Here is a 14,610-nt window from a genome sequence, read left to right on the forward strand (position 1 = left end):
CTGTGGTCTCCTAGGAAGTGATTGTGTTCAATTTCCTCCCCTTTTCAGTACAGTCACGTTTGAGCCAAAATTCAGTCTTTCTTTGCCCTCTAAGGAATCTTACAATTTATGTAAAGCTCTTACCTGGCTCCCACCACCCTGTCGCACGTGCATTTATACGTTGTATATGTTGCAAGTGTACTTCATATGATTTTTTCCTATAACTTGTGCTTCGCCCTCAGCAACCCCTGTTTTTTTTTTTTTTTTTTTTTTCTGTTTAAGCTGACTGGCTTCCACGTTCGTCGTAGGCAGAAAAACTAGGCATGTTACGGGAGCCATCAGACTTAAATCAGAATAATATATATTATATATATATATATAATATATATATATATATAAATATATAATATATACATATATATGTATGTATGTATGTATATAAATATGTGTTTGTGTGATTTTTACCAGATATACTTATATGTAATTGCAATAGTCACAATGCCCTCTTAACTTCTCGAATTCTTCGCGCTTGTTTTGGATATTCTTGACCCTACAGAGCCTTAAGATCCTAGTGTAAGATATATGAAGAAATTATGATGTTCGGTAGCGGGAAACGATCCCGTTATACCATAATCACGACGAAGAATTTCAGAAGTTAAGAGGTATTGTGGTTATTACAATTAAACACACACATACATACATATATATATATATATACATAAAATAATATATAATATATATATATATACTATATATATATATATATATGTATGTATATATATATATATATATATATATATCTATATATATGATGGAAATATATATATATATATTATATATATATATATATATATATATATAGTACATATATATATATATATATATATATATATAAATATATATATATATATATATATATACCATATATATATATATACATATATACATATATATATATATATATATATATATATATATATATATATTCAGGAGAGAAGTGAAAAAAAGGATTATATTTGTATATTCATTAAGGTATTTTAAAGACTGAGAATATCTAAGGGGCAAAGTTTGAGAGATCTTCCCTCTCTATCGGTCTTTCTCTGAATCTGTATATTATATATATATATATATATATATATATATATATATATATATATATATATATATATGTGTGTGTGTGTGTGTGTACTATATCTATCTACATTGTGTGTGTGTGTGTGTGCGCGCGCGCGCGTACCTAGGACACGCTGTTAGCACGGAATATTCGTATGCAATGCATCCCAAGACAAAGGCCAGTGACATCCGTTAATGCGAGCACCACAATGACGCATGGACGAATCCCAAAGAACTTCCTCTCTCGAACACATCGCTTCTTTCAAGTCGCACAAAGTGTCCTGAATCGACAACACCGTCTTTATCAACAGCACAAAAACACCGATAAACAAACTCAATCTAAAAAAAAAAAAAATGGAATAAAATTAGATTCGTTGTCTTACAATAAAATAGTAGTACCCGGTAACTCCGTTGCGTAAGCTTCTTCAATTTTTTGAGATTACGAAATATTTTGTATATTTGTAATCTTTAAAGACTCTTTATCTGGTTTGATTTCGGTTCTCTTAAGAATATAATTGCGAGTATTGTATTCTGATGTGTGTATATATATATATATATATATATATATATATATATATATATATATATATATATATATATGTATTGTATTTCAGGCACAAAAACACGAGACTTTGACATCTGCGGAATGTGTTATGCAACAGCGTCTGCCAATGATAACAACATTACACTTCATCGTCCCCGTAGGCAATTTTTCCTTTCTGGTATTTTCTTATCCGAAAATGATGACTTAAGAACTTATTAAAAAAAATTGTCATTCAAATAAGTGTCTTCTTTAACCAAAAACCGAAATGATAGAACAAATATAATATTGCATGAAGATCAAGACGAAATATTTCCAAAAATATTTGCTACGCATTGCATAAATATTGAAAGCCAGCTGCATCCAGCCAAATTAAAATGAAAACCGTCTTAAAGAACACCAATTGAACTTAATACTAAATTTAGACCACAGGCCAAGCACTGGGACCTATGAGCTCATTCAGCGTTGAAAATAATGTTGAAACAATTGTAAAGAGAGGGTGGGAAGTTGGAAGAAAGAGAATATGAACGGAGGCATAGTGAAAGGACTGAAAGGGGTGGCAAGCTGCAAGGGGCCGAATGCACGTTGTAAAGAGCCTTAAGTAACGCCTACTGTACACCAAGTATTGTGAAGTGACTGCGCAACTCTCACTCGCCCAGCCTCCCACACCCCACACCCCACCCGGCCCCCTCCCCCTCCACGAGGTTAAACAACATTTCCCACAAATTGAAAGCCATCTCATCTTTACAGCTGCATCCAGGCAACCAAGACTGATGTATACTTATCACTGATATTACCACACGAGAGGAAAATCTCCAACCAAAGCACAGAGGAGGAGGCAAGTGGGAGTCAGAATCCCCACATCTAAGGATTTCTCTAAAAAGCGAAGGATTGTGGAGGACTGTTGTTTCTATTTTTGTTCACACGCTTATGAAGAGTGCATTATAACATAATCGAGATGACCTGTAATATGAGATTAGGGCTGCTTTGCAACTTCAGACTTATGAGCATATCAACCAAAACGAGGCAATGATGACTGTTGTGCAGATTATACACAACGATGCATGAATGCACACTAAACATTATATATATATATATATATATATATATATATATATGTGTGTGTGTGTGTGTGTGTGTGTGTGTGTGTGTGTGTGTGTGTGTGTGTATAATAGCCAGAATACCCTCTAAACTTCTCAAATTCTTCGTGCTTTTTTGGATACGCTTGTCACTGCATAGTCTTGAAATCCAAGTCACCATAATCAAGACGTGTGTGTATATATATATATATATATATATATATATATATATATATATATATATATATATGTGTGTGTGTGTGTGTGTGTGTGTGTGTGTGTGTACATATCTATGTGTAAGTGTGGGTGAATATACATACATATATATGTCTATATGCATGCATGTCTACGATTTTGTTCCGTTAGGCGCATTTATCTAAATTCTCATCCATAAAGATAGAAAGAGTATAATAAAAAAAAATAAAAAGGAGAATTTAGAATGTTCGCAACACGTTCACCCAAGTCCCGCCTTCTGAGTAATCTGTATCACGTGGCATTTACCAAGAACTAAATGACCTTTCAAACCTTAGCGCGTTTGCTTATTTGTGGCGTCAGGGGCAGCGAAGGATTTGCAATGTCATGTTAATGACGTTCCCTTATATATAATTTATTTCATTACTGTTATTTCATTCGGGTTTAAGGTGTCAATTGAGAAAGTGGTTAACATGTTGAATAAAAGCAATGATTGCAAGCCATTCTGATTTATGATCCTCTAACTGAAAATAAAGGTGAGAAGGATGATAATAAATATAATTATTATTATTATAAAGGCAAAACGTAAAACTACCCTCGGTCTACGTCACCGTTTTCGGGCGAGAGTCAGGATGCTATAGTCTGACTCAGACTTACAACTTTCGAAATCTGATTTGCTTTTGTAGTTGCAATATCTCCTTCCCATGTTTTTACCTTTTTAAATGTTTCCTATCTCTCGTTGTTAACAGTGAACCTCCATTTTAGTAATATTCTACTTAACCACATTTAGTAATGTTCCCTCTCCGATTTTTAGTAATGCGACTAGAGCAATCCATCTCTCACCTACATTTTAGGAATGTCCATCTTTTGGTATTAGTAATGTTATCTTTTAACCAGTTTTCTCAGTATCCTCCTTCCCCTATTTTCACCTGTTAACGGCATCATCAGCCAATTACTCCTTTCAATTGTAGCGCTTCTCTTCAAATAGTGGTACACCTACTATCAAACCGCTCACCCAGTAATTTGGGTACTTGAAAACCATAACTTCACTATTTACTTACAACGCAAACATACTGTATAATCTGAATACTATCCCTTGATAGTAAATAAAATAAATAGAAAAGCTTAGCACGAAAGGAATTAGCTTATCGGAACATCGGTGGTGAAGCTGCTGGCACTACGAAATCCCATTCCCAATGACACATGCTCATATGTATGCTCTCTCTCTCTCTCTCCCTAGCACGCCACTCCCCGGCACCCTCCCCCCTCAACGAAGATAAGACTTCCTTTCGCAATACCAACACAATATTTCGTTTCCTTTGTCACAGCTACCGAGCGAATTTGTTTCTCTCTCGTTGTGCTGCTGCCACGACCGTTGACGGTTCAAAACGAATCAGTCGCGAACAGCATTCTATCTCTCTCTCTCTCTTGGCGCCCGAGATTTCCTACCAGTCTGGTTTTCGTTTTTAAGTAATCTCTCTGTCTTTAACTATATATCTTGTTAATAATTCTATCTTCCAGACATGATTACTACTATACTCTGTTTTTTTTTGTTTTTTTCCATCTGTCCATTCGCCTGTGGTGGTCGCGCATGGTAACGCTGCGTCCCGGGCTTTTAAATAGTTACGCTGTGTAAGTTTTAGGTAAATAAAAGGATATCTGGGTGTACATTTGCAACTGAAAAGTGTTTTAATAATTTACTGTATGGGAATTACACCGTTAATATTCGAAATAGGATATTATTTAAAGCCCGAGATGTAGTGTTACCATGCGCAAACACCACAGGCGGATGGACAGATGGAAAAAAACGGAGTACAGGACGTCATCCGAAACGTCTTGCAAGCTATGACGTCATACTATGATAATTCAACGGAATGACGTCACACTGACAAATCACAGATTGTCTTGATAGCATGCCACTTCCGAAAAGAAAGGATGGAAACAATGATACCACGTAAATATAGTAAATGCGATTAAAAACATCAACAATTGTAATTAAATTTGTTGGAACTTGGTTCATTCTGATGTTGAAACATGAGGAAATAATTAAAAAACTCATTTCTATTTGGAAATATTATGCCTAAAATGTGGTTAAGAACAAAGAAATAAATAAGATTATTTATTTCAAAGAATACAAAGCTATCCAAATATTTGGTTCTTTCATAAAGATTTTAAAAATAAAAATAATGAGTACTTTTATGAACGAAACATCCACAGGTATTCATTTATCGTAAGAACAAAATATGTTTCGGGTGTTTTCCTAAAAGAACTCTTAACACTATTAATTCTTTGGCATGGCAATAAATACTGAATATCCACTGATCAGGTAGAGGACAAATTAAACTACTATAATACTTAAGTTACCGTTAATGCAAGAGATAAATTGCGTCGTTCTCTAGAAATCTATTCAAAAATCACAAATAATAAACATGGTATCATCATAAAAGGTAAGAAGTTCTACAAAAAATCCCACATCTCTGAAGTATTCTTTATTTAAAACAAAAAGCACAGAGCCAATTAGACATCTAAGCTACCTGTTCAACATTTTGCATCACTATACATTTTTCAAATCGACTATTCACAAATATCCATAAGTTCTCTTGTATAAAAATGAAAAGAACTGAAAACTGTGTGTGCTCTTATTCATCTTTAGAGAATGTCATTCACCGATTCAACTGAAAATCCAGTCACCAAATGGATATGGTAGTTAGTCATCTAGTAACAAAGAGGTCATCATCACTTCTAGGTCATCATTCCTTACCTCACGACTAACATATTAAATCCGGCATGGAAAGGACACTGGTCGTAATATAGAGAAGAGGTCCCTTCACTTCCTATGAAACTATAAACCTTTTTCTTTCCCTTTCTCCTTTGTTCTTTCACCTTATTTTCTTTCCCTTCTCTTTTAGGCTTCCTGGGATCCGTGAGGACGTGTTTCAAGTGGCACAAAACCTTTTACTAAAATGATACTTTCTCAAGTTCATGCAGCAACTATCATGCGTTGCAGCACAACTTTGGAGAACGTTCACTTGGTAATTGATCATTTTCTTTCAAAAATAACTGTGGTATCTTTTTTTTTTCTTTACTTATTACTATGATAGAAAAAACACAAGTCATTTAGCATCTTCGGTAATGCAGTCGAGACATATCGTGGTCTTCTCTACAATGGCAGTGATTACACTCAAACTTTGCTTTCGCACACAAAATAACTGGAGTAACACTGAAAATCATTTATCAACTATCTATACACACAAGCAAAATCTATTGCTAAGACCTAAAAAACAATCTCACTTCATTGCTACATAAGTATTCTCCCTCGCCTGGGGAGGCAAAGACTCTACTTCTTCGTAGATCACATTCTCTCGCGTGCAAGCAATTGCGGGCACGTGAATGAACACGCTGGAGTCAGCATTGCCGTTCGAGGTGCGATCCAGATCATCGAACTGCTTGGAAGAGTGCCTGCGCTCGGCACAGGCTGTGTAAGAGGCGAAAGAAGAGGAAGTCAAGCCGGAGTCTTGTCGAACGAGGTCTGGGTGGTGCGGTCCGACGTACCCATTGGCGACCTCCTCGTCTGTCACGCCAGATCTGCAGCGCCTTTCCCGCGCCACAAGTTCGGAGAAGGAAAGAGACGACAGTAATTCATTCGGCCTCTTCCGCCTTCTGCTGCATCTGACAGCACAGGCGACCACCATGCCGCACACCATGCCTACGACTAGCATCACCGGCACCCAGTACCAATCCAGACTGATGAAGCTCTTGGAATCTTGGTTGTTAGATGAAGCGTTTTGGTGCAGACTTATTTGCACCCGAGTTTTCTGAGTGGGTAAGACGTGAAGAGGATAGACCGGCCACTTTGCATTGGTAATGGTTAGATCCAGATGGTCTAACGTCTCCCCTCTAAGCGTGAAATTATTAAGAGTAATGCTCGCAGACCCGCGAAGGACTAAGCAAAAATCGGGACCGCCTCCAATTTTGACGTTATTCAAGGTGGCCCTTCCCCCTGCCTCGATGGATATACCCCCTGCACCAATCTCGTCAATGGTGACACTATTCATGATCAAGTGGCTACCGTTAACTATGATTTTTCCTGTTTTCAATGATCCAATGCTCACGCCTGTCATCTCGTGAGGAGAGGGGTCGACTTTTGAAGGATCTTTCGTAAACTGATTAAGAACTATGCCAGGTGACCCCACAACTTGCATGGAAGCTCGTTGGACCTGCAGGCTGCGACCCACCTTCATTTCGGTGACCTCTGCCATTTGAGTCTCTTGGATGACCAGACTGTCGACTGAGCCGGAAAACTTCTTGACCTCGCACTGCTGTTTGATCAGAAGGCTTTGAAACAGTCCGTCGACGCTCTCCACTTCACTCGACTGAAGAAACACCATACTGAAACCCCCTTGCAGGAGTCGAACCTTCGACTGATGAACAGAAACATTTCTGTCGCAAAGCTGACCGTTGTCTCCAACCCTTCCGGAGGGCTGATGAGCTGTTGTAGCAGGTGCCCCGTCGGAAGGAAATAATATTGGCGTCTCGTGGTTAACAGTCTCTAAGTTCAGACTGCTTTTTCTACCGGGGTGAGCGCTGGTGGGCGGCGCCCTGGTAACGAACGTGTTGACGTCCTCTTTCGGGTTCGATCCCAAGAGAGTGACGTTAGAGGAAGTCCACATTACGATGTTCGTGTTACAGAGAGAGACCCCTCTGAAGGTTTTGGCAGACTGCACCTTCACTTCCTTGATTCCAGCGTCTATATCCTCCAGAATCACTGGCTGGAAATAAACAAATAAACACATGACTCAGTATTCCATAAAAATGTAAAATACACAGTGTTATTTATTTAACATTACCATGTACCTAAAAAAGACATAATTAAAAAATAGTCCTATATGCAACCAGACTACTTCATTTACAATGATAATTGTTCTATTTACGCTTCATCCACACAAGATTAAAACAACATTAATCTATTAATCCGAATGTGCATTTCTTTCTAAGTATAATGAAAGGAACTTATTTAACTATCATATTCAAATGCTGAGGTCCTGGGATATTAAACAGCAACGAAACGACTATTGTATTGATTGTATGAAATTAGTGAAGGGATAAAAATAAAGAGACAAAGTGTCTTTTCACTAATATTGCAACAAAAAACCTATTATCCTTTTCTTTCCATAATTGATTTTCTTTATGTATCTCCTGTTATCCTCTGTAACTTCTTTCAAATGAGCACCATATCCTTGGGAAGCTTGAATTTCAAAATAATAATAATAATAATAATAATAATAATAATAATAATAATAATAATAATAATAATAATAATAATAATAATAATAAAAGGAATGCACATCATCAGATGCCCGTCACCAATAACAGGAAAGCATGCATATATTAAAATATTCATCTTCTACTCCACGTATGCCTTTTCACACATTCATACATACAAAGCAAAATAAAAGTATTTAGGAAGTAGTCTGAAATACAATATTAAGAGAAGAATGTATTCTGGGTACAGGGAACAGCACGAATTCTTCTCATTCTTTCTATATTTGATTTTTTCTTTCCAAAATTCTGCAAATACTCGGAGCTTAATTCGGAGTTTACTCTTTCCACTGACTTCTTATACATCGGGGACACTTTTAATCTATATGTAAATTTTCGGTTGTGTCTCTCTCCCGACGCTAACCCTTTTTCTTCATTTACCATTTTTCAACACTTCTCACTGAGAGCAGATTTGTCAAATGTTTCACGTTTATTAACCAAAATCTATTTAAGATGACTGTGACGTTAAGTTAAATAAGACTTTTCTTGACTAGATCTGTATATGGAAAATGAATGATAATATTTAAAATCTGACTTCTCTTAAAATAAATCTGGCCGTGGATAATTAATGAAAGAAAAAGTAGTTTAAGCTACAGTCACCAAACGATTAATAGTTATATTTCTCAGGCATTCGTGAAAATCTAATATGAAAAAAAGGAAAAAAAGAACCATAGTAAATTAACATCAACCGTGCATTTGATGTCTAGGCCAGTCCCTCACGACGCTCCTGATTGGCTGTTGATAACCCAATCACAGGACTGCAAACTCTCAGTCTCTCTCGAGAGTTCACATAGGCAGGATGTATGTTCCACCTCTCCCGAGGGCTACATCTTTCAAAAGCATCCCTCAGGAGAGGTGGAACATAGATCCTACCCATGTAAAGTCTCGAGAGAGACTGAGTTTCCAAGCCTGTGAATCAGGAGCGTCGTAAGGGAGTGGCCTAGACATCAAATGCACGGTTGATGTGAAAATACTATAGTAATGAATACTAAGACAATACTCAGGAAACTAAAACTGGAAATATTAACTTGGATAACTAGTTGGAAAGCGCAACTCGACTAGATATTATGACCTATGTTTATATATTACGATAAAATGAGTCACTCATGTAGCATCATCTTTAGTTAACTCTGGAATCAATGTAACATAAATAAATATTTATATATATATATATATATATATATATATATATATATATATATATATATATATATATATAGAGAGAGAGGTAAGAGAGAGAGAGCAGACGAGAGAGAGAGAGAGAGAGAGAGAGAGAGAGAGAGAGAGAGAGAACCATATCCATATCTTTTTTTAGGATATATAATGGAGAACGAAAACTTGGCACTCACATTCTTTCTTGGTTTGGTGAAATTTCTCTCTCTCTCTCTCTCTCTCTCTCTCTCTCTCTCTCTCTCTCTCTCTCTCTCTCTCTCTCCCTCTCTCCAGGTTATACAAAACTCTTAAACAACCGGTTTTTCTCTTTCTCTCAAGTACAAAATCCCTCATACATAATCCCCCCACCCTCTCTCTCTCTCTTATACAAACTCATATAAATATTTCTCATTTCCTTTCAAATACAAAATCTCTCATACATAATTCTCTCTGTCTGTCTGTCTGTCTCTCTCTCTCTCTCTATCACACACGCACACACACTCACGTAAGGACACGCAAAACCTCAAATGAGAGATAACAACAGATGAAAAAAAAATGCAAGTGATCTCAAATTCAGTCATACCTGATCTGTATTCTTGAAATTGCAGTCCAGCCTGCTCTGCGCCCTTTTGCAGAAGTCGTTGGCTTTCCCCAGACGAATGGGAGAAAGAGCAGAGTCCACAGAGCTAGGGAAACCAATACCCAAGAGCAGGAAGGTCCACCACACTCCGACCCACTTTATCTGCTTGACGATCATCGTCACCGTCATTGTCATCGTCGTGGAAACACTCGCTTTAGACGTCTTCTTAGGAATTCCTTTGTCGGTTTTGATGTTATCGTCCACCAACGTCCTCTGACTGGCTCGAGATTTCTAGGAACAGCTACTCAGGTGTGTACAAATTTTAACGTTACAGTATCCAGTATTCTTATGTGCTTTACTTCACATTCGTATTATGGCTTCCGCTGTTTTTTTTTTTTGTCATCTCAGTACTCACTGATTCGCTTAGTTTCTTTCCTTTTCTTTTTTTTTAACGGCGAGAGGCAAAATGTTTGATGTCTATACTTTCCATAAATGAAACACATTAGAAATTACTCCATTTCACCAGCAAACTTCATTGGAACATCACTGGCGCAGTATTTTTTTTATTATTATTATTATTTAGCGTTTTGAATATTAATTACACACGGTCAAGTTAGAATCAATACACGCCTTCTATTACATTTATATGAAAATTATCCTCTCAAAGAAAAAATATTACCTTTTAAGAATCACATGGCATTCAGTCAGCAAAAAGGCAAGAATAATAATGCAGTTCAACACACGGAAACGTTATCAAGACTGCCCAGAAATACTTGTTTTTATGCAAAGATCACAAAGTTCAAAAGTCTACCCTGAATCTTTTCTTCACTCGAATGGTTCTTTCAGTCAGAGAACAAAGATCAGTTGTTCAGTCGCGCAGAAACGTATGCCATGTTTACACAACACAACATAAAACCTGTTTCACAAGCAATGGAGACCAGTTCTTCATACGAGATCCTCTCTCCACATACCTCTTGATAGCCCAAGACCAGGAGTGGTAGATGGGATTCGAGAGTTGGAAACAGAACGTTGGTTCTCAAAGAATGGCGCGAACCGAAAATAGTTGGTTCTACTTCACAGAGTCCTCGGGCAGGTTTCTGTTACCAAAATCTGACGAGCACTTTTTCGAGCAAAGCACCATATGTCCCAGCGAACTAGAACCAGCCTGTCTTCTAACTGTAGGGAAATATATCCTTCACTGCCATCGCCGAGTGCCACAAAGTGGTGCCCTTTGAGCACGGGAGCGAAACTGCGTCTGGATTATGCCAGCGGATACCGAGTGTCCTGAAGATGAAGTGACGTGATGTGTCCTGTATCTGACGTAGGTGTCGACCGATAAAATGACTCATTTTCAACCAACGGAAACACGCGGATTACCCATCTTCTGTCGGTCACTTGCTACTTGTTGGAAATACGTTGAATGCCAACTGGGCTTATCGTTAGGCATTAAAAAAATGGAAACCTTTTCCAAGAACTGGTAAACAAATAATCTTCAAAATATTTACTCATACTGCTTTTTAGGGAAAACAAGGCCCATTACGAAATAAAGTATTTGTTTTTGGTATTGTGGATATACAACAATGCTGATTCTTCTACTGGTCTATTGCTGAATCAGAATCTCCTTCAGAAACTTGTTGAGGTTCGACTTGAATATTGATGCTCGTAGGAAAAAAAACTTGAATTTGCACCCTCGAAACTTGAAAACTTATTCATGTTCAAATTAAATGAATCGTCCTGAACAAAGCAGCCTTCCTTGGAAACTTGACTGCGCTAATGCTAATTACCTACTATCATAAGTCTTAACACTTTTCTGAAACCATCTCAGTTGACAATTTTAAGTAAAGTTCGACGACGAGAGACCAGACGTCATTTCAAAATTCAGACAGAACATACAGATAGACTATACAATTTAGGCCGAAGGCCAACAGCTAGGGCCTCTGGGGTCATTCAGCACTGAAAGGAAAATTGAGAATAAGAGGTTTAAAAGGTGTAACAGGAGGAAAACATCACACTTGCACTATGAAACTTTGTTATTAGAGGGTGGAAAGTAAGATGGAAGAACGAATAAGAATGGAGGTACGGTAAAAGGAATGAAAGGGGTGGCAGCGAGGGGCCAAAAGTGCACTGAAAAGAACCTTAAAAAATGGCTGTATTGCACCTCATGCGGCACTACCAGCCTAGGGGAATTTCGAACTTTAATGAAGGTAAAAGCTTGACTTTGGGTGAAAGCGCCAGTTTCATGGTTCACCTAGGAGGTGTCAGTCAAGAAAAAACAAAGCGCCCTAGGTAGATTATAGGCTGGACACGGCACCCTTGGAAAGACTGGGTTATGCCCATAGGTTAGTGCGAAGCTCTAACTCTCGTCTAGACTTGCTGTTAGTGAAAAGTGCAAATTCTCAAACAACACAACGATTACCAACGTTCTGATTTTTTTTTCAGATGGAATTAGAAATTCTTCTTTAAAAGATAAAAAAAACAAAAAGTAATGATTCTTTGCTTTCGAACTGGAGATTCTTAATCGAAAGTCCGTGTTTCTGTGAAATCTGAATATTCTTTCATACAAATGTGAAGAGCGCCATAAATTTACGAATCCATAAATCAAAACGTGTTCTTCGATCTTCAGTAAACAGTCACAGTAAACAATCTTACAGGCCACTGAGCTTAACTTGGTGACCGAATTCACGTAAGATGGTCGACCAGTGAAATAGGAGTGCAATGGCATCCAATCCAGCATTCCTCTCTCTCAATAATCCCTTTTTTACCCAGGAGCAGATTTAGGGTGTGCAGGGCCCTAGGTCGGTGACATTAGGGGCTCCTCTCATTTACAGGCTAGCAAAGAAGGCCCTTACAATAAGGGGAGAGTTAAGTTTTCGGGATTTATTTCTTAACTGAGCGCCTCTAGATTATTATTATTATTATCTATTTTTAATTATTATTATTCACTTTTTTCCCCTGAGGTCCGGGGTCCTCACAGGCATGAGACCCTTGGCCTGCTCAGCAACCCCCCTAAATCCACTAATGCTTTTACCCAATATCTGTGCTGTCGCTATCCGTGTGCTTTTAGGCTTAATGGGAGCGGTGTGCGTAGCCACTGCCATCTTGTAAAAGTTTCCCAGATGCAACCCCAACCTAGTCCAGAAAAGCATGGCCGCAAGACTGGTCCTTCTGTTACTAGGAGCCGTTAAGACCACAAGTATATTCCCGCTCTACCTCACAGAGGCCGCCATTTGCCTCGTGCCAAGTGACAACTATTCTGAGACCCCAACTGATAAAGGAGTGATCATTTTGGGTACCCAAAGTAAGTCTAAACGTACTACATGGGAATTCGGCGACCCTTTTCCTCCGACTATATCTATGTTCCTGTCTTTTTATCAAGAAACCTTCCCAAATTCGCACGTGGTCTCCCACGTGTATCCCTCTCTCTCCCGTTGTTACTTACGTCTCACCTTGAAGCCCATACTACCTCTACCAAAGCCTGACACCATTTGCACCTTTAGCTCATTCCAGCCTAGAGAAAGTTATAGTACCAAGGTGTATTTTGACTGGGTGTGCTGTCATATTGCAGTGAGTTAGGATAGATCTATTATACATATCGTTAGGATTTATTGCATGCTATTCCTTTAGTTAACTCGCCACCTCTCTCTTTCAGAAGGATGTTTTTATCGTGTGAGTTAGGACCAGCTCGCTCGTACAGTCACCCATCTACTTTTTACCTCTCTATGGCACCGCCAATATTTATAACTTCATTTTACATATTGTATTAATACGTGTGCCAGTTGTATAACTCTTTTGTGAGCTATTGTTACAGTAGCTTGACGAGGTTAGTACTCCCAGTCCTTTCATGCTTCTCAGTTTTGTGTGTTCTTTTTTATTATTATCATCATTATTATTTTTATTATTACAATCAACCCTTCTGTAGCAGTCAGTTTCAAGGACTTGGCAGGCGATTAATAACAGTTAAGCATTTAATACCGAATAAAGAAAAGGAATGACTTTTTAATTAATGATGTTTGTATTAAGCATTCGAATAATTACCCAAAACAATCTTTGCACTCGCATTCAAGTGCAAACCTTTCATGCAATCCAACGCAATCCCTTGAAATGACATTTAAAAGCTGAATAAATTGTCCTCGTGGAGATTCCTGAATGATAATGGTCGAGGGACTTCGCTCCTCGATTTCATCACGAAACAGTCAACAGTCCCGTGCACTGAACAGATGACGGTTCGAACTTGTGAACGGACATTGCGAAATGACTCAACGTTTCGCCGACAACGAAAGTACTTTATTCGACAATGTTGTTGTTATTTGAATCTCAGATTTTACAGTAATGCCAGGCCTAATCCCTGGCTATCTTTTTTTTTTATTATTATTATTCTCAATATTTAGCTAGCAACCAAAACTCACATTCTTCTCTGGAATGAAACATTCGCGCATATTTACACATGCACACACACACAAAAACAAACACACACACACACACACACACACACATATATATATATATATATATATATATATATATATATATGTATATATACACCTATACACACACATGACATATATATATATATATTATATATATATATATTTATATATATATATAACATACATACATACATACATAAAAACATCTCTAGTACAAAACATTCGTAT

General features: G+C 37.6%; 1 protein-coding gene across 1 annotated transcript; it reads right to left on the reverse strand.

The window, feature by feature from the left end:
• Positions 1-5,378: 5,378 nt before the first annotated feature.
• On the reverse strand, positions 5,379-11,272 carry LOC135205516 (uncharacterized). The gene is made up of 2 exons (XM_064236259.1): positions 9,959-11,272; positions 5,379-7,673 (listed from the first exon to the last, which is right to left on the reverse strand). The coding sequence occupies exons 1-2, from the start codon at positions 10,148-10,150 to the stop codon at positions 6,192-6,194; spliced, it is 1,674 nt and encodes a 557-aa protein (XP_064092329.1). The 5' UTR covers positions 10,151-11,272; the 3' UTR covers positions 5,379-6,191.
• Positions 11,273-14,610: the final 3,338 nt, after the last annotated feature.

The sequence above is a fragment of the Macrobrachium nipponense genome, chromosome 24 (assembly GCF_015104395.2).
Source record: "Macrobrachium nipponense isolate FS-2020 chromosome 24, ASM1510439v2, whole genome shotgun sequence".
Classification (NCBI taxonomy): domain Eukaryota; kingdom Metazoa; phylum Arthropoda; class Malacostraca; order Decapoda; family Palaemonidae; genus Macrobrachium; species Macrobrachium nipponense.